The 22,486-nt window shown below is 35.8% G+C and overlaps 1 protein-coding gene across 1 annotated transcript in view; it reads left to right on the forward strand.

Annotated features, from left to right (window-relative positions):
- The first annotated feature begins 213 nt into the window (after positions 1–213).
- LOC126817080 (PDZ domain-containing protein 2) overlaps positions 214–22,486 on the forward strand; it is a 66,116-nt gene continuing 43,843 nt past the window's right edge. Inside the window, exon 1 of the mRNA XM_050543867.2 lies at positions 214–1,338. Within this exon, the coding sequence (XP_050399824.1) occupies positions 361–1,338 (978 nt within the window). The 5' untranslated portion in view covers positions 214–360. The remainder of the gene's footprint in view (positions 1,339–22,486) is intronic.

The following is a 22,486-nucleotide window of genomic DNA, read 5'->3' on the forward strand; positions in this document are numbered from 1 at the left end:
CATTGACGTGCACGTAAAAGATATAAGAGTAGGCCGTAGCGTTGCTGTCCAGGCAAAATTTCCCTCATAGCACACTGTATGACGTATGCCCGTCTTCATTAGCCCAGTTCGGAGCCGAACAGTAGGACATTAAACTCCATTTCATTTCATTTCATTTTCATTAAAAAATCGGAATTTAACAATCATTCATTAAATCTTTTTCAGGCAGACAGAACTGACGTCCAAGCGGATAAAAATAATGTGCCTATACCACCAGTCCGTAAAGCTAAATTAGCGCGTTTACAGAGATCATTATCGGAGGGACCTACAGCATCATCGATTGGATCAAAAACTCCACCACCCAGAACACACAGCGTCAACATGGAGTCAGAAAGCACAGAATCAGATTTTTCAGATTTCGATCATAGTCTTTTTTCGCAGAGAAATCTGAGTTCTCCCCCCTTGAAACACAACACAGATAAATCAGAACAATTTGATATTATTCCACAAGATGGACGGGGCCAAAATATCGTTTATTCTTTCCACGGAGAAGGGGAGCAAAAAACTAATAATCCACAAAGGAAACATCGACAGTATATTGTCAATCCTGACGACAGTGATTCTGCTCCGGGACTTTCCAGGAATTATTATCCTATGGATAAAGGTTCGTCTATCATGCAAAATGCGAACTTAACTACCGATTCTAGTTCCTACGAAAGCACGACGGACACCGAATCTGAAATAGCGTCTCCGGTTCGCGACACTATATATGGATTACGTTATCGGAAGTTTCACAGTAGGGATAACGCGGACTATAAAAGTGACGAGGATGGATTATCCGATGTTGAAACGGTCGAACAATTAATGCTTCATAGATTGCCAGGAGAAAATCTGGGAATGATATTAGGGGTTGAGGCCGGAAAAAAGGGGTCTAGTAGAGTGCAAAAGGTTATTGTTAAAAGTGTTACTTTAGGGGGTGCTGCTTATCGAGCCACAGGAGGTTCACGGGGAATCCGGGTCCGAGACGAAATTCTGGAAGTGAATGGTAAAGTCCTTGCTGATTTAACTCATGACGAATGTGTAACAGTGTTTCACGAGATGCCGTTACGCGTTGTGTTATCCGTTAAACTACACACCATGCCTAAACAATCCCAGCATGCATTTCACGAGAGGTTGGGACCGTTGACTAGCTGGCCGCGATATAACGGATACAGATCATCAGAAATGTCAGATACAGAGAGTGAAAGTGAACAGCCGTCAGGGTTTAAGTTACGGGATATTGTCATACACAAGACGAGTAAAGAGAATCTAGGAATCAGTATCGTACCAAGTTACGGATCAACAAGAGAATATTACCAGGTATGTTCTTAATCATTTCATTATGTGAGACCGCGTTCACTGGGTTATTTTTTAACCCTTTAACTATATGAGACATAGTCACCGGGTACGTTTTTAACCCTTTCATTATATTAGACTCAGTCACTGGGTACGTTTATAACCCTTTCATTATGTGAGACTCGGTCACCGGGTATGCTTTAACCCTTTCATTTTAATAGACTCGGTCACCAGGTACGTTTTTAACCCTTTCATTATGTGAGACTTGGTCACCTGGTATGTTTTTAACCCTTTCATTATGTGAGACCTCAGTCACCGGGTACGTTTTTAACCCTTTTATTATGTGAGACGTCGGTCACCAGATACGTTTTTAACCCTTTCATTATGTGAGACTTGGTCACCTGGTACGTTTTTAACCCTTTCATTATGTTAGACTCGGTCACCTGGTATGTTTTTAACTCTTGTCCCCTGGTCATAATATATTGCAGAGAATTTTCCGTAAGACCTGGAGATAGGGCCCGTTCAAAAAGAGAATATTATTTGGAATGTTTATAACCCTTTCGTTACGTGGGGCTTGGACACAAGGTCATCACATATTGCACAGAAGTTGCCATGGGACCTGGAGATTAGGCCCATACTTAACCTAATTAAGCTTGTGACTAAACTTGTTATTTCCAAGCCTAGCCTGATGTCAACTAAACTAGCCCGGGTACAAGATGTAGTGAATAAGCATAGGCTGGTATCTTATACAGATCCATGGTAATATTGTTGATGGGTGGGATATCATTCGAATCCATGGTAATATTGTCAATGAGATATCATTCAAATCCATGGTAATATTGTCTATATGATGTCATACAGATCCATGGTAATATTGTTGATGGGTGGGATATCATTCGAATCCATGGTAATATTGTCTATGGGATATCATACAGATCCATGGTAATATTGTCTATGAGATATCATACAGATCATGGTAATATTGTCTATGGGATATCATACAGATCCATGGTAATATTGTCTATGGGATATCATACGGATCCATGGTAATATTGTTGATGGGTAGGATATCATACGGATCCATGGTAATATTGTTGATGGGTAGGATATCATACAGATCCATGGTAATATTGTTGATGGGTAGGATATCATACAGATCCATGGTAATATTGTCTATGGGATATCATACGGATCCATGGTAATATTGTTGATGGGTAGGATATCATACGGATCCATGGTAATATTGTCTATGGGATATCATACAGATTCATGGTAATATTGTCAATGAGATATCATTCAGATCATGGTAATATTGTCTAAATGATGTCATACAGATCCATGGTAATAATTGTTGATGGGTAGGATATCATACAGATCCATGGTAATATTGTCAATGAGATATCATTCAGATCATGGTAATATTGTCTATATGATGTCATACAGATCCATGGTAATATTGTCTATGGGATATCATACAGATCCATGGTAATATTGTTGATGGGTAGGATATCATACAGATCCATGGTAATATTGTTGATGGGTAGGATATCATACGGATCCATGGTAATATTGTCTATGGGATATCATACAGATCCATGGTAATATTGTCTATGGGATATCATACAGATCCATGGTAATATTGTTGATGGGTAGGATATCATACAGATCCATGGTAATATTGTCTATGGGATGTCATACAGATTCATGGTAATATTGTTGATGGGTGGGATATCATTCAAATCCATGGTAATATTGTCAATGAGATATCATACAGATCCATGGTAATATTGTCAATGAGATATCATTCAGATCATGGTAATATTGTCTATATGATGTCATACAGATCCATGGTAATATTGTTGATGGGTAGGATATCATTCAGATCATGGTAATATTGTCTATGGGATATCATATGGATCCATGGTAATATTGTCTATGGGATATCATATGGATCCATGGTAATATTGTCTATGAGATATCATACGGATCCATGGTAATATTGTTGATGGGTAGGATATCATACAGATCCATGGTAATATTGTCTATGGGATGTCATACAGATTCATGGTAATATTGTCTATGAGATATCATTCAGATCCATGGTAATATTGTCTATATGATGTCATACAGATCATGGTAATATTGTCTATATGATATCATTCAGATCATGGTAATATTGTCTATGAGATATCATTCAGATCATGGTAATATTGTCTATGAGATATCATACAGATCATGGTAATATTGTCAATGAGATATCATACAGATCCATGGTAATATTGTCTATGAGATATCATTCAGATCATGGTAATATTGTCTATGAGATATCATACGGATCCATGGTAATATTGTCTATGGGATATCATACAGATCCATGGTAATATTGTTGATGGGTGGGATATCATTCAAATCCATGGTAATATTGTCAATGAGATATCATACAGATCCATGGTAATATTGTCAATGAGATATCATTCAGATCATGGTAATATTGTCTATATGATGTCATACAGATCCATGGTAATATTGTCTATGGGATGTCATACAGATCCATGGTAATATTGTTTATGAGATATCATTCAGATCATGGTAATATTGTCTATATGATGTCATACAGATCCATGGTAATATTGTCTATGGGATATCATACAGATCCATGGTAATATTGTCTATGAGATATCATTCAGATCATGGTAATATTGTCTATGGGATATCATACAGATCCATGGTAATATTGTCTATGAGATATCATACGGATCCATGGTAATATTGTTGATGGGTAGGATATCATACAGATCCATGGTAATATTGTCTATGGGATATCATAAAGATCCATGGTAATATTGTCTATGAGATATCATTCAGATCATGGTAATATTGTCTATATGATGTCATACAGATCCATGGTAATATTGTCTATGAGATATCATTCAGATCATGGTAATATTGTCTATGGGATATCATACAGATTCATGATAATATTGTTGATGGGTAGGATATCATACAGATCCATGGTAATATTGTCTATGGGATGTCATACAGATTCATGGTAATATAGTCTATGGAATATCATACAGATACATAGTAATAATGTATGTTGTAGGGACTTCATAGTGAATGGCAATATTGTCTGTGAAATGTAATGACCCTCCCCCCCCCTTCCTCTATATAACATCATCAGTTTTAATGGTCTGTATTATTTGTACTCTGTATGAGTCATGATGATAATATTTTACATCTATATAAAATATCCCAACCATAACAATCTTATAAAATCAAATTATCCACCAATTGTTAGTACAAATATACCTTTTTATTCAACACCCATTATTGACGGGACAATACGTCTCGCAATCCAGAATCATTTGTTGTTGTTAATCAAACTTTAATTATACTAGATTGCGTGAGAATGAATCTTCCGATTGAATCACGTTGGTTTTAACTGATGTTGAATTAAAGAAAATCCTTAAAACAGATTAAATAGATCCGAATGTGAATATTTATTTGAGCACCGTTGTATATTGTCAACCCTTTTCTGGGTTGTCTGTCCACCTTGTCTACAGTAGATCAAGGTTCTTTAGAGATTTTTATCAAGTTGGCAGGGATTGTTCACTAGGTCACAGGGGGTTGGGTGGCCGAATGGTTAACACATGCGCGTTGTATCATAAGGTCTGTCATTGAGTCAACTCACGCAGTTTCGATTCCCCGGTTGTACCTTACAAGGAGAATGGTTGCCTGTCGAACCTCGTGGGTCTTCTCTGGTTTCCTTCCACTGCTAAACCTACGCGCAGCCGAATTATTGAAATAGAATTGAACCTTAGGTTAGTCCTGAAATGACCTAGTTTGTGTCAAACTCTCTCTCTCTCTCTCTCTCTCTCTCGCTCTCTCTCTCGCTCACTGGGTCATAAATAAGATCAGTATAGAAATAGGGGTCAAGGTCATAGCTCGGTGAATAAGAGTTGGCTAGGATGTCCTGGTGTTGTCCGAGAAAGTTTATCAGGCATGGATGACATGCTGCTGTTGGTGGGCGTTGATGGGTGGGCGTATCAAGAGGCCTGTCAAATCCCTGACTATGTTTCTTCATCCTATTTCTGTGTGTTTTTGAACACCTTGTATTAGACTGACAACAATATGCTAATTTTATTGTATACTACAACATATCCTGATGATTTTAGGAGAGGTAGGGTTTGACGTGACATATGTAAAACATATGTAAAATTAAAACAAGCTATCACTTGCTACATGTATTATAAGTCAGTTGAGTAATTAGTTCAAAAATACAGGTGTGGAATCACCTTAAAGCTCCAACATGACACAATAAAAGTTAAACATACATTTAAACATACATTATGCAAGAGGTAAATCTGCCTATTGCAGGTCTTTCTTTAAGCCTGACATGTTATATAAATTATTAATTAGACATTAATTAACTTATCCAGACCATAATCAACTCTCGATGCCATCTTATGTGTCGGATTTTCATTGGATTTTGAATCCGATCTGATAAAATACAAAAATGGATCATCAAGACTTTGTTAATTATCGTGACAATGACAACCAAGGCTACAGTTAATTTAAGATGAGATTTTCTCGGCTTAGAGTGAAGTAATTTGACTGAAATTTTCAGTATATTCCCTTGACATTATCTAGTTTTTAACTATTATAGTGAGAACTGTCAGCTCTTTATCTAATCACCCATAATGTATCTTTAAGAGAGAGAGAGAGAGGGGGGGGGGGGAGAGGGAGGGAGGATTTAACCACTCCATACAAACCAGGTCATTTTGGTTCTAACATATGGTTCAATTTTATAGCAATAATTCGCTTGAATGTAGGGGTCTTTATCAGTGGGAGGAAACCGGAAAAAACCCACGAGGTTGGACAGGCGACCCTACTCATTGTCACGTACAACTGGGGAATCAAAACCATGCCAGTTGACTCAATGTCAGACTTTATGACACAACATGCACGCGCTAACCATTCAGCCATCCAACCCGTGTATCTTTAAGCATTTTCAAAATTTAATATCTAGCAATTGCAATTCCCCGTAATATATCTTTTATTTTTTACATACATTGTACTGTGAAAAAAAGGTTCTTTATATATAGAAGTATGTATATATACACCTACATAAACGATGAATGAATACAGGTAAAAAGATTTGTCATCCTACACACTGGTTATACTAGAGTTATGTTTACATTAGAAAGGTGTCCCGAATATTTTGTCTGTGAGAGTTTGTTTTCAATGGTTGGTTGACCGTGTCCTGGATCGGGTGAGATGAAATAACTAACTGTAATCTAGTAGAGTTATGACAGGTAGGACTGAATATATTAAATACCTTCGTGTTCAGTGAAGCGTGATACACCCTACCTGTCTATTACAGTAACTGACAAATCCTACTGTGTGACCTGAACCATGTACTGACCAGATGTATTGACTTTAGATCATCTAGTAGTCAATATGTAGCAAGGCTGGGAAGTTTGTGTATTAGAAAGTTTACACTTTGTGTTGGAATATTCGATTAACTTTCCTACCTGTTTGTTCTAATTAGTTTATATAAATGTGAGCTGTATTCTTCGAGAATTTTTATTTGTCTTCATCGTTTATTTTTCGTATCATAGGTAAGTTATCAATATTTACTTTTAATTTCAGTTTTATTTATCATTCGTCAACAATGTCACAAGTTTTATGATTTATTCCCACAGTTTTATCTGTTCAAAAAAGTTATAGTTTTTTTTAGTTTTTTATAGAATTTTTTGTTAATAATTAGTCTGTAAATTTTGGCAAAACAAACCCAACAACATCTAGCCTTCTTTGCCTCTCTAGTCGGAGCAGAACAGTAGGACGTTAAACACCATTTCATTTCAATTCTTTACCTCTTGTCATAATATTATGGTCGTTGCAGCCATTTCATATTTCATTCTCTTCATATTAAAAAATACCATATCAATCAAAGCAGGAATGTGGACGTATATCGCAGCGGGCGTTGCTCTTGTTTATAAAATTTTATTAGAATTTTGTTGAGGGTTTTAACAAAGGCAGTAGTGGCATGTTATCAAAGTACAGTGTTTGCTAGGAATAGAAAGAGTTAAATGTTTTCTGAAATTGAGGTTGACACTAAATTCTAACCTGAATTCATTTAAACTTTCGGGGGTTGGATGGCAGAATGGTTAGCATGTGTGCGCTGTATCATAAGGTCTGTCATTGAGTCAAGTGGCATGGTTTCGATTCCCCGATTGTACGTGACAAGGAGTAGGGTCACCTGTCCAATCTCGTGGGTTTTCTCCAGGTTCTCTGGTTTCCTCCCACCACTAAAGAAACATACGCGCAAGTGAATTATTGAAATAAAATTGAACCATGTATTATTCCCGAAATGACCTAGTTTGTGTCGGACATTAAACTCTCTCTCTCTCTTTAAACTTTCACTAATATAACAGAGAGAATTGTCAAATAATTTTATTGAATCCAGATTTAAATAACTTGTTAGTGCTAGATATCAAATTCAATGTTTATTTTTACTGAGGAACAAGGTTGTACTGTTCGATGTGATATTATAACTGTATAAATTATTTGTGTTCTGGGCAACGAGCGAGGTTCTAGTAGTTTCCGCGTCTGGTTTGAGTGTCAGATCATGTGATCATGATTTAAGAATTAAATCTCCATATTTAAATTACCCCCCCCCCCCCAGGTCTGTCATCTAAACAACACATGTTTTGCATCAAAATATGATAGCAGTTGGTTTCAACTATATAACACAAGTCATTAACAAATAATATGTTGGTAATTAGGAGATTTAAACACATATATTTTTATAGACTTAATATAAACGTTATCAGGGAAATAATAATGTTTTGTAAAATATGTAGTTTTTGCAATGTATTGATATTTTTTGGTCGTTTTTATTATAACCACATCCCCTGTAAACCTCCTGTAAACTGCTGTCTTTTTCTAAGCTTGACTGTTTCCCCTCCTTATAAAATATAGATTTTTTGAGTCGGCTACTTATACTTCTTCGTCTATGGGACGAAAAAAAACAAGATCCTATGCACACGTTAGTATAGACGTAAAACAACACTTCCCGTCTTTAGGGGGGTTGGATGGCTGAATGGTTAGTATGTGCGGGCTGTATCATACGGTCTGTCATTGAGTCAACTGGTGTGATTTCGATTCCCCGGTTGTACGTGACAAGGAGAAGAGTCGCCTGTCCAACCTCGTGAGTTTTCTCCGGGTCCTCAAGTTTTCTCCCACTGCTTAAGACCCCTACGCGCAAGTGAACCATTGAAATAAAATTGAGCCATGTGTTAGTCCCAAAATGACCTAGTTTGTGTCGAGTGGACGTTAAACCCCATTTCTCTTTCTCTTTTTTCCCGTCTTTATTAGTCAGGTTGATGAAGGAAAGTAGAATGTTAAATTTCAATTAAAATAACGTCTCCATCTACATTAGCCTGGTTGTTGCAGAGAAGTAAATGTTAAACCAGATTTTATTTCGTTCTAATTGATACATCTTGACCAGCTCGTCTTCATTAGTCCATTTGGAGCAGAACAGTATGGGACTTTAAAGCCCATTTCATTTTGTTCTGCTTAATGCACCTTGTTTGACCCATCGTCATTAGTCCAGTCGGAGCAGAACAATAGGACTTTAAACCCCATTTCATTTCATTCTACTTGATACATCCCGATCTGTCCGTCTTCATTAGGGAGGTCAGGTGACCGAATGGTTAACGCATGCATGTCATTGAGACAAGTGTCGTAGTTTCGATTCCTGCTTGTTCGTGACAAGGAGTAGGGGCACCTGTACAACCTCGTGGGTTTTCTCTGAGTCCACCGGTTTCTTCCCAATAATGGAATTGAACCATATTTTAGTCCCAAAATGACCTAGTTTGTGTCACGTGGACACTAAACCTCATTTCTCTCTATCTCATCTTCATTAGCCCAGTTGTAATAGAACAGTAGGACGTTAAACCCCATTTCATTTCACGTCCTATTCGGAGGTTTATTGTAAAGGTTAGCGGGCTGAATCACGATAACGTGTTACGTGTAAAAACTGTGGCAATTAGACAATACAATCTGTCCTCTAATTGTAGAAACTCTTAAACAAACACGATGAATACTAGCGCGAAGCTTTGAACATGGTCGAGAATAGTGGGTGGGATTGTCACAGAAATTCTTGAGGTTTTTATTCGTAAGAAAAGGTTAAGCGAGGAGATTATATAAAAGAAGGTTTTATTTAATGAATTCACTTGTTGAACTTGACATGGAGGGCTTCAACTCGTGGTTTGGTTTGCATAAATTGACAACACACCCTTTGTAGTAGAAAAAAAAATAATTTGAGGGTCCCTTGTGTGTGCGAGAGGGAGAGAAATAGGGTTTAATGTCCACTTGACACAAACTAGGTCATTTGGGGACTAACACTTGGTTCAATTTTATTTCAATAATTTGCTTGCGTGTAGGGATCTTTAACAGTGGGAGGAAACCGGAGGACCTGGAGAAAACCCACGAGGTTGGACATTTGACCCTACTCCTTATCACGTACAATCGGGGGGTCGCTTGTGTAGGTAGATGTATGTTTTCTTTATAGGACTGACAGGGAAGCTCTTCAAGTTCTTTCAATAGGACAAAAAAACGAGACCCTGTTTTAAGATTGGTAGACTGAAATACCAGCTGCCTGGACAAATTTCTCCCTCTCACATAGAACCCATTCCTTTGATGTCCAAGTGTTTTAATCTCTGTGAGCCCTTGAACATCATGTAAAAACATCTCAGAGAAGAATATATAGACACGCAGCTGCCAAGGCAAAATTCACCCTGTCACATAACCATAGACACTTTTGATTATTCTCCCATTCGCATAACCATAGAAACTCTTCAGGAATAACTGAATAACATAAAAAATCATGGAATAATATATTATATGGATGGGTGTGGCACTATGAGATGTCATTAAAAAAAGGTCATAAATTGACATTTAAGAAAAATAGATTAGAATAAAATAGACTTAACTTTAGTTTCAATGTTATTTTATTATGTAAAAGATGTTATCTTATATGAGATTAATATTATATCAACTATAAATAGATAGATATACAATGTATGTAGAGAGAGAGAGATTAAAGGTTTAAAATACAGGTTTTGTCACAACACCCACATTACAAACTCTATATTTTACATAATCTATTAAAGGGCCTGATCTACTCGCCTTATCTCCGCTTACCTGTGATATCACCCTAGGTGGAAGTGGATGTAAAACCTCCAGGAACAAACAAACGAGCGACTCATCTCCTTTAGTTTAGATAAAAATTATTATCCTTGTGTCCCTCAATCCAAGAATCAACTGAAATGTCACGGTGTAAAATATCCTTAATTAGTAATATAACAATTAAATTACAGTAACAAAATTACAATAAAAACATGAGCATGTTACAATAATCAAAATGAGCATTATAAATAATTAAATTACTAACCTCATATTAATCATGTTTTAAACATGATCAGTGATGCACAACAAGGTGGTTAGTCCAGATAGGCAAATGGAGAGATTTTTTGTCTCATCCGAAGGACTAGACACTGTTCTATTCCAAGCCGTGCCTCTTTAAACAGCTTGTATACCTGATAGGTATATGTAGGTATATTTGTTGAACTTTGTCTATATTGTATACATTATATACAGTAGGTTGTACCTGTCAATCAAACTATCTAGACTAACAGCAGGTCGTCTTTCACAACATGTAAAACACATTCATAGCAGGGCTCACATTATCATTGTTATATACCTGTCATGACTGATTGATAGTGAAACTAACCAGGTAGGCACCTTATACCTGTCAGTTAACCTTAAAACTCAATCAGTTAAATATATAGTTTCTATGTATAAATATCCTTCAAACTCAGTAAGTTAAATATATAATTTCTATGTATAAATATATAATTTCTATATCCTTAAACTCAATAAATTCAGTGAAATGTATAGTTTCTATGTAAATATACCCTTAAAAATATGAGTTAAATGTATAATTTCTTGTAAAAATACTCTTAAACATAATAAATTCAGTTAAATGTATAGTTTCTATGTAAAAATACCCTTAAACTCAATAAATTCAGTTACCTAAATGTATTGTTTCTATGTAAAAATACCCTTAAACTCAATAAATTCAGTTAAATGTATAGTTTGTTAAATGTATAGTTTCTATGTAAAAATATCCTTACAACTCAATAAATTCAGTTACCTAAATGTATATTTTATATGTAAAAATACCCTTAAAAAATTGATTTAAAAATTGAGTATACATGCAAAGTTTGTAAAAATACACTTAAAAATTGATTAAATTGAGTGAGATAATGCTAAAAAATATGGTATGCAATGAAAATTGTTGCCAATCGTATAAATGCAGGTGAAATAGTTCAAAAATCAAAAATATCATTAAAAATATCAAAAATATTATTACAAATATCAAAAATATCATTGCCAAAACAGTAATATATGCCCCTTGATGTCAGGGATCCTGGCAGTGCCATTAAATCTAGGAACAGTATTATTTATTTTACGTTTATCAGGACTTTCGAATGAGGTTTCCTTTGTCAGTGGTGCAGGAAGGAGGGCCTGACAAGGACAGCTGCCTAGTCATTTGGATGGGAAAAAAAACCAAGGTCCTATGTATATATTGACGTGCGCGTAAAAGATCTCTTGGCAGTTGGAATTCGATATAAGAGAAGACCCTAGAGCCACTGAGCAGAACAGTAGGATGTTAAATTCATTTCATTTATTTATTTTACATTTTATTTTTAATATTGTATCAGTGGTTTTAATGATGTCCAAAAGTTCATACATTTCCTCTCATAAAAGAAAAGAAAAATACTTTATATATAGAGATATTGAAACCACATAAAAATATGTTTCTAATTGAAGTGAAAACTGGTGGAAAGTTTAAAGATTTGGTAGCGTGAAGGTTGTTATAATAAAACCTGTGTCAATAAAAGAAATGGACCCAACCCATTGTAAAAGTCTGGATTATTTTACTAGTTTTAAAGATATTTAGTGGAGAGTTTGGGTGTAGCAGATATTTGAATCCCAGTGCTGGTCTGTTAGTGTTATGGTTTTGTTAATATGGAGTGATAGTGAGTTTCAATCTATGTGTTGGTTTTAGATCTGTAGCTGGAAAATCATACTGTTTGTGTTGTGTTCTTAATGCTGAAGTTATTGTGAGTTTTTATGTCTTAGGGGACGTATTTATTTTATATCTACAAGATATTGGCAGGGAGGGATCAGTGCTTTTATCAATATTGTAGTGTGTAACCAGGTAATTTTTCTACTTTTTTTATGAAATTTGCTCAATAAAATGGAAGTTATATAGATACAGAATAATAATAATAATGCTTTATTACACAACTGCATGGTATATACACGAGTATGGTAAAGCATACAATACAAATTACAAAACATTAATAAACATCATAAGAACATAGAATAAGGTTTACAGAGGTTTCTAAAAGTATATTAAATTAAATTAATAATGCTTGTAAGGTATATATTAGGCTTTATATAGCAAATGGTATTTAATGTCGTATTTTCAAACAACCCTAGATGTAGTATGATAATAATCATTTTCTGTAGCGCTGAACATTCAGTCTGTGGTCAGTCTGCTTTGTAGTCACAATATCTTGGGGAGTTTTGGGGGGGGGGGGGAATTGACCATGTATTGGACATTAATTTGCCCAATAAGATGGAAGTTACTTAAAATTATTAGATATTTTATATATTTAACTAATATAGTCGCAATATTATTTTATCTTGGGGAGGGGGTGGTGGAGTGGAATTTACCATGAATTGGCCTTTAATTTAGAGCCTTTTATGCCAAAAATCTGAGATGCCAGTCTGCCAGCTAAAGTGGCATGTTCTATGAGCCTTCCCTATAATTCACTCAGATAAAGTTTATGAATAAATAAATTATCTGGAAAGGGGTATGATTAGCAATCTGGTTAAAACACAGATCCTATTTCGTTTCGTTTTTTATAGTTCAAAATTATGTTTAACTTGTCTTTACTACACTAGGATCAGGAATAGTTGTTATATAACCTGCGTTCTGGACGATGTGTGGGATTAGCCAATGAAACAGTCTGTTACGACAAGGTTTTGGCATGAGTTGCACAGATTTGTGGGTAACCCCTAGAAACATCAACGGTGATTGGTTAATCAAATGTTTGACATCATAGGGGCAAAAGCCGCTCGTATGACCTCTGAAACAACCTCCCAATACAACTGGACAGATCTTAATGTAGTAGTATAAAAAGTATTAAAAAAAAACGAAAGGAAATATAGATCGGTATTTTAATCAGCTTGTATTTCACGTCAACTTCCACCTAAGGTGATATCGTAGACAAGTGTTTCCTAAGAAACTTGCCAGAAGAAGCCACAAAATAGGCTTGATCCAGCGTTTTTGGATAAGACACAATGTCTTTGCATGCATGGAAGCGCCCAAGGTATATTTCATCTAAAGGATAGGCTCCGGGTGGGGAAGGGGTATGTGTATATCCCTTTAATACATCTGGTCTGTTACAGTTGGGGGCGGATGGATGGTTGAATGGTTAGAATGTGCGCGCTGTATCATACGGCCTGTCATTGAGTCAACTGACATGGTTTCGATTCCCTGGTTGTACGTGACAAGGAGTAGGGTCGCCTGTCTAACCTCGTGGGTTTTCTCCTGCTCTTTCGGTTTCCTCCCACTGCTAAAGACCCCTACGCACAAGCGAATTATTGAAAATAAAATTAAACCGAAATGACCTAGTTTGTGTTGAGTGGATGTTAAACCCCATCTCTCCCTCTCTCTTTAATTCTCTCTCTCTGTGTGTCTCTCTCTGTTACAGTTGGTTGAATGTCAGCCAGTGAATGATTTATCTTAAGATATTTGATATGAGAAACCGTCTTGTGTATCGTATAATTTCATGGTGTAGTTTTACATATTTATTGTTATATGCTCAACTTAGAATTTTAATCTGTCCTCGTTTAAGGAGAACTTTAAAAACATTCTTTCTGTTGTTCAGAAGCAATAAAATTCTTTTCAAAAGTCAGTCCTGAGATATGAAGCGCCGTTAGTGAAGATATTACAGTTGGAAATATTTGTTTTTTCTTTATGGGTGCCCACCTTCCCTCCCCGACTCTCTGACTCTTTTAAATTAGACATTTATGTAAGGTAGGGGTATTGGAGGGGGGTGGGGGGGATTGAATGGTCAAAGGCACTGCATTACAGATCAAAGACTTCATTGTTCAGCCATCTATGCAGTTGAGAGTTCTGTCACAGGATTTTGCATAACTGTGAATTTTTCTGTTGTTTCCCACGACTGGAACGCCCTCCGATTGACATGCTTCTTTAAACATGTATGCAGAAGAATTTTGTCGATGTTTTTTTGGCGGGGTTGAATAATGTTGTTAAAATATATTTGCATTTCCTACTTGCTGAACACTGTATACATATATATATATATATAAACATGTAATATGTATTTGTTGACATATTTGAAATATTTTTGTGTTGTCCTACCTGAAGGTGACCTTGTTATGTCAGTTTCGACAATAAATAACCATGTAAAATATATACCTTAACTTCAAGGGCTTCAGCTATCTCAGACAGATAAAAACAACTTGTATTTTATATGATTTGACAGGGAGGACTTTTCCTTTGGTTAGGTCTATTTAATAAGGCCAACTCAAGTTGTATTTTATATGATTTGACTGGGAGGACTTTTCCTTTGGTTAGATCTATTTTATAAGGCCAACTCAAGTTTGGTCAAAGGTCACAAGTTCTAAACGGGGCTAGCGCTAATCCAAACCCTGACCCTAACCCTGGACCTAGCGCTAATGCTTACCCTAACCCTAACCTACAATCTCACCAACAATCACGTGCCCTAACATTGTTTACATCTCGTGACCTTTGACCTTTAAAGTTGGCCTTAAGAAATAGATCGCCATCTTTATACTGTCAACAGGTTGTATTGAATTGACTACCAGTAGATTACAAATAGCATTCCATACAGATAAAAACAGAATAGCATATTCCATACAGATAATAATAACAACTTGTATTTTATTTAGAGCCACGGTGGCTAAGTGGGTAAGGCGCTGGCTCACTAGCCTGGAGGTCGTGTGTTCGATCCCTGCATTGGCCGAGAAAGTTCATCAATATTTTCCGACATGGTTTCCCCTTGTCAGTGGTGCAGGATGAAGGATCTGGCAAGGACAGCTGTCTAGTCATTTTGATGAAGCGAAAAACCAAAGTACGGTGTATACTTTGGCATTCACGTAAAAGATGACATCGATAGTTGATTATGTCATGGATAAGTTAATAAATGTGCTCTTGCATAATGTATGCTTAAATAATGATCTTAAGAATGACATTCAAAATTTCTGAGGTCAGTCAGATATGCATATGCGCTTGACCCTGCCCCTCACCACCCCCTACCCTTCAATCTAATAACACCACTGATCCCAGTCATGATCCGTTTCAAGAAAAATGAAACCTTGATTCGAGTGTTTGCACCCCTTTATTATTCGTTACTTACATGTTAGGTTTTGATACCTGTAGTATGGCTGGCTGTCAAGTAGAACATCTTATATTTACATTTTGTTACATGCCTTGAAATATTTATATAGGGTCAAAGGTCATACATGAATTGATATGATAGCCATATATGGATGGTCGTTGTTCAGTTTTACATGTGATAAAGTGAATTAATGAAAGAACTATATGACTGAGGTCTGAACGGTTTCGTTAGTAAAAAATGGATTAGCGAGAAAAGTATTGTGCATGTTATAAAGGTTTGTTTTCATGAATAATATTTAAATATTTGTCAGTATGATGCTCGTTTTTCATGTATCTTTAGCTTATCCTTTAAATTTTGAATTTTAATTTTTTTTTCTGAGATCACAGAAACATATTAATGGTTTGAGAATAGTATTTTCATTGATAATATAATCTATGAATGGCATTTAACACTGTTACAATTGTTTTCCTCATTTGTATTTTGTATGCTTGATAACGACCAGTGAAATCTTGTTGAAACATCGTGTGTATATAATATAGTGATTGTTGTCCATAGAACTGTGTTGTGTTATATTCAGTGATATTAAGTAAAGGAGTAAAAAGTAGGATTCCATAGGTGTATGTAACTAATTGATTTTGTGTGAGGGTTTCACAGGTTTTGGTACCTGCATTTCTCTGATTTTGTCCGAGCATCAAATTAGGTACCAATGTAGCCGAGCTCAAGATGAAAAACATCCTATATTAGTCTTGAATATTCTTGTTTGAATTTGACTTGTTATGTTTAAAATTGACTCCTAATATTTTAATTTAACTCCTAATGTTTGACTTAGACTTCTTATGTTTGAATTTGACTCGCCTCCTCATGTTTGAATTTGACTCATTATGTTTGAATTTGACCCATTATGTTTGAATTTGACTCATTATGTTTGAATTTGACTCCTAATATTTGAATTTCTAATGTTTGAATTAGACTTCTAATGTTTGAATTAGACTTCTAATGTTTGAATTTGACTCCTAATGTTTGAATTTGATTCGTCTCCTAATGTTTGAATTTGACTTGCCTCCTAATGTTTGAATTTGACTTGTCTCCTAATGTTTGAATTTGACTCCTAATATTTGAATTTCAAATGTTTGAATTTGACTCCTAATGTTTGAATTTGACTCCAAATGTTTGAATTTGACTCGGCTCCTAATGTTTGAATTTGACTCCCAGTGTTCAAACATCTTTCACTCGAATTGCTAGAAGTGCTATGCTCAACTTTTGGTGACCTATCTCCTTACCCAAATTTTCAGTCCTTCACGCTTAAGGGAAGCTTTCGCTCCTGCTCCCCTCGACGCACGTCAGCTTTCTTTCGAAGGAGTCATTAAAGATTCCTGCAAATTAGCTAAATCGCTCTCCTTATTATTGAGATAAATAAACTACTTTCAGTTTTTGTTTACTTTTAAACTGCATATAAGGAGGTATAAGGAGCTTTTTATGGCTCCCGCACAATTTTATAAACATGAAGGACTGAATTTTGGGTCAAGCAAATATTAGTGTGGGGCATGCGAGAGATATATTACTATATAGATTGTAAATTATTTATATAGATATATAATTGAATGAATTTAATGAGGAGCTGTTTTTAATATCGTCTAGAAGATTTCCCCAAACAACTGATGCTTTAAACAGAAGACTAATCTTTGATTTATATAATTTGTAATTGTGGTAGTATAAGTCTAGAGTTGAGATATTTTTGTGGATAATTACAAATAACTTAACCAAATAAAGAAATACTTCAGCAGTTGATTGTATTCTCATTGCAATATAAATTCCCAGTAAAACAAAAGATGTATTATTTTTTGAGCTGTATCAATATTTATTTTCCAAGCTCACTGGTGTTTGCATGATGTCATCATGAAATTATCGCCATATATTTAGATTTGTTGCACCTGGTGGATATAGAGAATTGCTGTAGGATGTTAATTTGTTGTCATGGATGTTACGTTCAGTGGCTATGGATTCATGTGCTGATTATGTGTGTAGGGGATATTTGAGTGTATTAGAATGGGGATTTAATAGTCTTGGGGAGCCACGGTGGCTCAGTGAGTTAGATATTGGCTCGCTAAACGGCATGGATATCCTGTGGTCAATCCCGCTGTTGGCGTGAAGAAAATTCATCAGGATTTGCCAGCATGCTTTCTGCTTGTCAGTGGCACAGTCTCCTGTAACGTGGAAAATATTCCAAATATAACATCAAACTATGACTAAGTATATGTCTAAAGTCTGTTACGTCCATGTTCGTAAGCGAGATTATCAAATAACTCGTCTGATTCCAATTTCTAACTCAGGGGCAAATAACTCGTCTGAAATGGATTCTCTTGCAGTAGATATCATAATACCAATGTGAGAAACGGGTTGGAATTAAATAATTGGTTTCAAAGTTCACTACTTTCGATTCCGTCAACCAGTGGCAATACTCACTAAATTTCGCTAGGTAGACAATCAAGTCTACGATGATGTTTAAGTCCATATGACTTACAGAGGGTCACATGGATAATTTTAAAAAGCCATTATAGACTCGATTGTTGAGTAGTATAAACGAGTGTGATACTGTTATAATCTATGTTGAGTGGTATAAACGAATGTGCTGCTATATATGTAATATTCTATGATTTTGTTGTATAAACCAGTGTAATACAGGTGAAGTATGGGTATAAATAAGTGTAATTGTCTATGACTGTAGTATATGTAATATATATAATATTATGAAGTGTTAGGTGTATATTACCCCTCTAGGTATATTAATCAGTCTGATGGTTTATGATAGATTATTATATACCTACTGTACCCTATATTAACTTATATTAATCATACACAACATGTCATATACTTCCAATCATAGTAACCTCTTTTCTCTCAGTACAAACCTCTCTTTTTGCAAGTGCACTTAAGTTTTCTCACCGCAATTAGGTTAGTTAACTACTACTCGGTGGTGGGTGGGTGGGTGCAGCGAGGGATGGGATCAGGGTATCTAAAAACTGGTGAAAAAAAATGTATGTATTAGGATGGGACATAAGTTACATGTACCTAGACAAGTTACTAATGTACATGTACCTAGAAAAGTTATTAATGTACATGTACCTAGATAAGTTATACATGCACATGTACCTAGAAATGTTCATGTACCTAGACATGTTCTCCCGTCAAAAGGCAACACCTAGTAACTCATGTTTTTCTTATTTTGAGAAAACAAAGGAAAACGTAATGAATGAATATTAAACTCCAGTAACTACAAATTTGGTCCTAACTCAATTTTGATAAAAAAAAGAGTGAGTTACCAAAGCTAGGTGCTGCCTTTTGACGTGAGTGTTATACATGTACATGTACCTAGACAAGTTATTAATGTTCATTTACCTAGACAAGTGGAATTTATAAACATCATTCAAGTCTTGAAATATTATATTTTATATCAATTTCCCACATGTACGGGACAAAGAGTAGGGTTTTCTCTAGGTCACAAAATGTGTTGAGTGGATGTTAAATAAACCCCATTTTTATCTCTCAATGAATATATATATATTTATATATTTTATATTTCCTCTAGATTCATATAGCATATAACTTGTCTGGGGGCCTCACGTTACCTGCAGCCCAAGGCCACCCAATTCATAATCCTACTCTGCCTACAGGTATTGACTTACCTGTTGATTGTTTGTTTATATTTATATTATAAATTATCTATATCGCCTGCAGGTAAATTTTACACTTATTAAAGGTAGTTATATATACATAACTTTCTTATCAATAAAGATAATTGTATGGCTTAGAGGATAAAAGATAAGTTGCTGGCCTTTGCCCAGAGGCTACCTTAATTATACCAAGTAGCATGGGCTTCTGAAATCCAAGTTCAAGTGAGAGAGAACTGGGGTTTAACGTCCACTCGACACAAACTAGGTCATTTCGGGACTAACATATGGTTCAATTTTATTTCCATAATTTGTTTGCGCGTAGGGGTCTTTAGCACTGGGAGGAAACCGGAGGACCGGGAGAAACCCCACGAGGTTGGACAGGCGACCCTACTTCTTGTCATGTACAACCAGGGAATCGAAACCACGCCAGTTGACTCAATGACAGACTTTATGATAGAGCACGCACGTGCTAACCATTTGGCCATCCAACCCCCCTCCAAGTTCAAACTATACCAGTTTTAAAGTAATATTGATGGGTATTGTGCACAAGATGGAGTGGGGTTGGGTGATTGGTACAAATCATGTGTTTTAGATCATAACGTCTGTTATGGAGTCGGTTGGCATGGTTACGATCCCCAGCTTGTACCTTACAAGGAGTTGGGTCGCCTGTCCAACCTCATGGATTTTCTCCTGGTCCTCTGGTTTCCTTACGTTGCTAGAGACTCCTATGCGCGAGCGAATTATTGAAATAAAATTGAACCATGTTGTTCCTGAAATAATAATAATAATAATAATGAAGTTTTATATAGCGTCTTCTCCATGTTGACACATGCTCAAAACGCTTTTTGTAATGGCTCTACTGGTAAAACTGTTGAAACAGGAAAGTCTTTAGTGCAGATTTAAATTGATTAAAAGTTTGTTGATTCTTGATCTGTTGTGGAAGTTCGTTCCATAATCTAGGACCAGCTGAACTGAAAGACCTATTTCCATATGACTTCAAATTATATCTTGGAACAACTAGTTGGTGCCGAGTGGAGGTTAAACCTACATCTCTCTCTCTCTCTCTCTCTCTCTCTCTCACTTTTGTGGCGATTTTTATGTCCGAAGCTTCTTTTCTGATAAATCCAGATATTTAAATTTGTGTTTTTATTTCTGTTATTTAGTTGGAACAATAATTGCTAATGATGGTAAATTGTAAAAATGGTAAATTTTAAAAAAGTTAGATCAGTTTTTGTTAGGGTGTCAAAGCGTATAAAGTTTTATATAAATATGTTTTGAATTATAAAATCAGGAATATAAAATGACCGTCGTGATGTTTAACATGTGACATGAAATAAAACCAACTTCCTTCCGAGATAATAGGCGTCTTCTAAGTTTAAAAAGGTCAAAGGGGATGAGAAATTTAGTTTTAGGGGGAATAAAATTACTGAGAGCACATGTATTAGTTATCATTTGGAAAAAGTTGACCCAGTACATTATTTTGGACGGTGTGGGGGAAAATGTAAATATCTTTAAATTGAGTGTATGTTAATAATGAACACTTGGTTACTATTATAAGATGTTTGATCCAAATTTCAAGTTCAATGGATTTAAGAGTTCCACTAAAACTCTGGATTGAAATTACCGTCGTGGGGGGTCGGAGTTTTTAAACCAGGTTTTTTATTGAATGGACTGAGAGAGAAATTGGGTTTGACAATATCCACTCAACACAAACTAGGTCATGTTTGGGACTAAAATATGGTAAATTTTATTTCTAAAACTCGCTTGTGTGTAGGGATCTTTTGCAGAAGGAGAGAGAGAGAAAAATGGAGTTTAACGTCCACTCAACACAAACTAGGTCATTTTGGGACTAACATGGTTTAATTTTATTTCAATAATTTGCTTGCACGTAGGGGTCTTTAGCAGTGGGAGGAAACTGGAGGACCCGGAGAAAACCCACAAGGTTGGACAGGTCATTTTGGGACTAACATGGTTCAATTTTATTTCAATAATTCGCTTGTGTATAGGGGTCTTTAGCAGTTGGAGGAAACTGAAGGATCCAGAGAAAACCCACAAGGTTGGACAAGCGACCCTACTCCTTGTCACGTACAACCAGGGAATCCTTTAGCAGGGGGAAGGTACCACGCTACTTGACTGAATCACATTGGAAATGATTGTTTAAATACTTTATTTTATAATATTCTCTTAAATTGATTTGAATTTTAATTAATTTATTTTGATTGATTGATTGATTGATTGGTAAGAGATTGATGAAGATGAATTCATTAATTAATTAATTAATAAAAATTATTGACGGGCATGGAGTACAACAAACCTAATATTTTTTTGTTGGAGGGATACAAGAAAAAATAACCTCATATTAATTCTTGCAAATCTTGAATTTTTCAATAAACAGATAACATATTACGTTGATGAGGCATTTTGTCGTCTAAATAGTGTTCAGGGGCGCGCGGTGGGGGAGGGGGGATTCCTGAATGGTTAGCATGTGAGCGTTGCATCGTAGGGTCTGTCATTGAGTCAACTGGCATGGTTTCGATTCCCCGGTTGTATGTGACAAGGAGTAGGGTCGCCTGTCCAACCTCGTGGGTTTTCTCCCGGTCCTCCTGTTTCCTCCAACTGTTAAAGACCCCTACACGCAAGAAAATTATGGAAATAAAATTAAACCATGTTAGTCCCGAAATGACCTGGTTTGTGTCAAGTGGACGTTAAACCCCATTTCTCTCTGGTAGTGTCAATAACAAATGATAGGAGATTAACAGGAAAAGCGGCCTTAATGTCTGCTCAACCAAAACTTGGGTGAATTTGGGGATATCATTATAAAATGTAAACAAACAAGGAACTTTAACTATCGGTAAATGTTTATAACTGTCAATCATGGTTTGTTAAGTCCATTATTATTGTTTGCGTCTGCTAAAAAGAAAACATTGCGATGACCCAGGGTGCCCTATCACCTGACAGGAACAATATATT

The sequence above is a fragment of the Patella vulgata genome, chromosome 4 (genome assembly GCF_932274485.2).
Source record: "Patella vulgata chromosome 4, xgPatVulg1.2, whole genome shotgun sequence".
In the NCBI taxonomy this organism is placed as follows: domain Eukaryota; kingdom Metazoa; phylum Mollusca; class Gastropoda; family Patellidae; genus Patella; species Patella vulgata.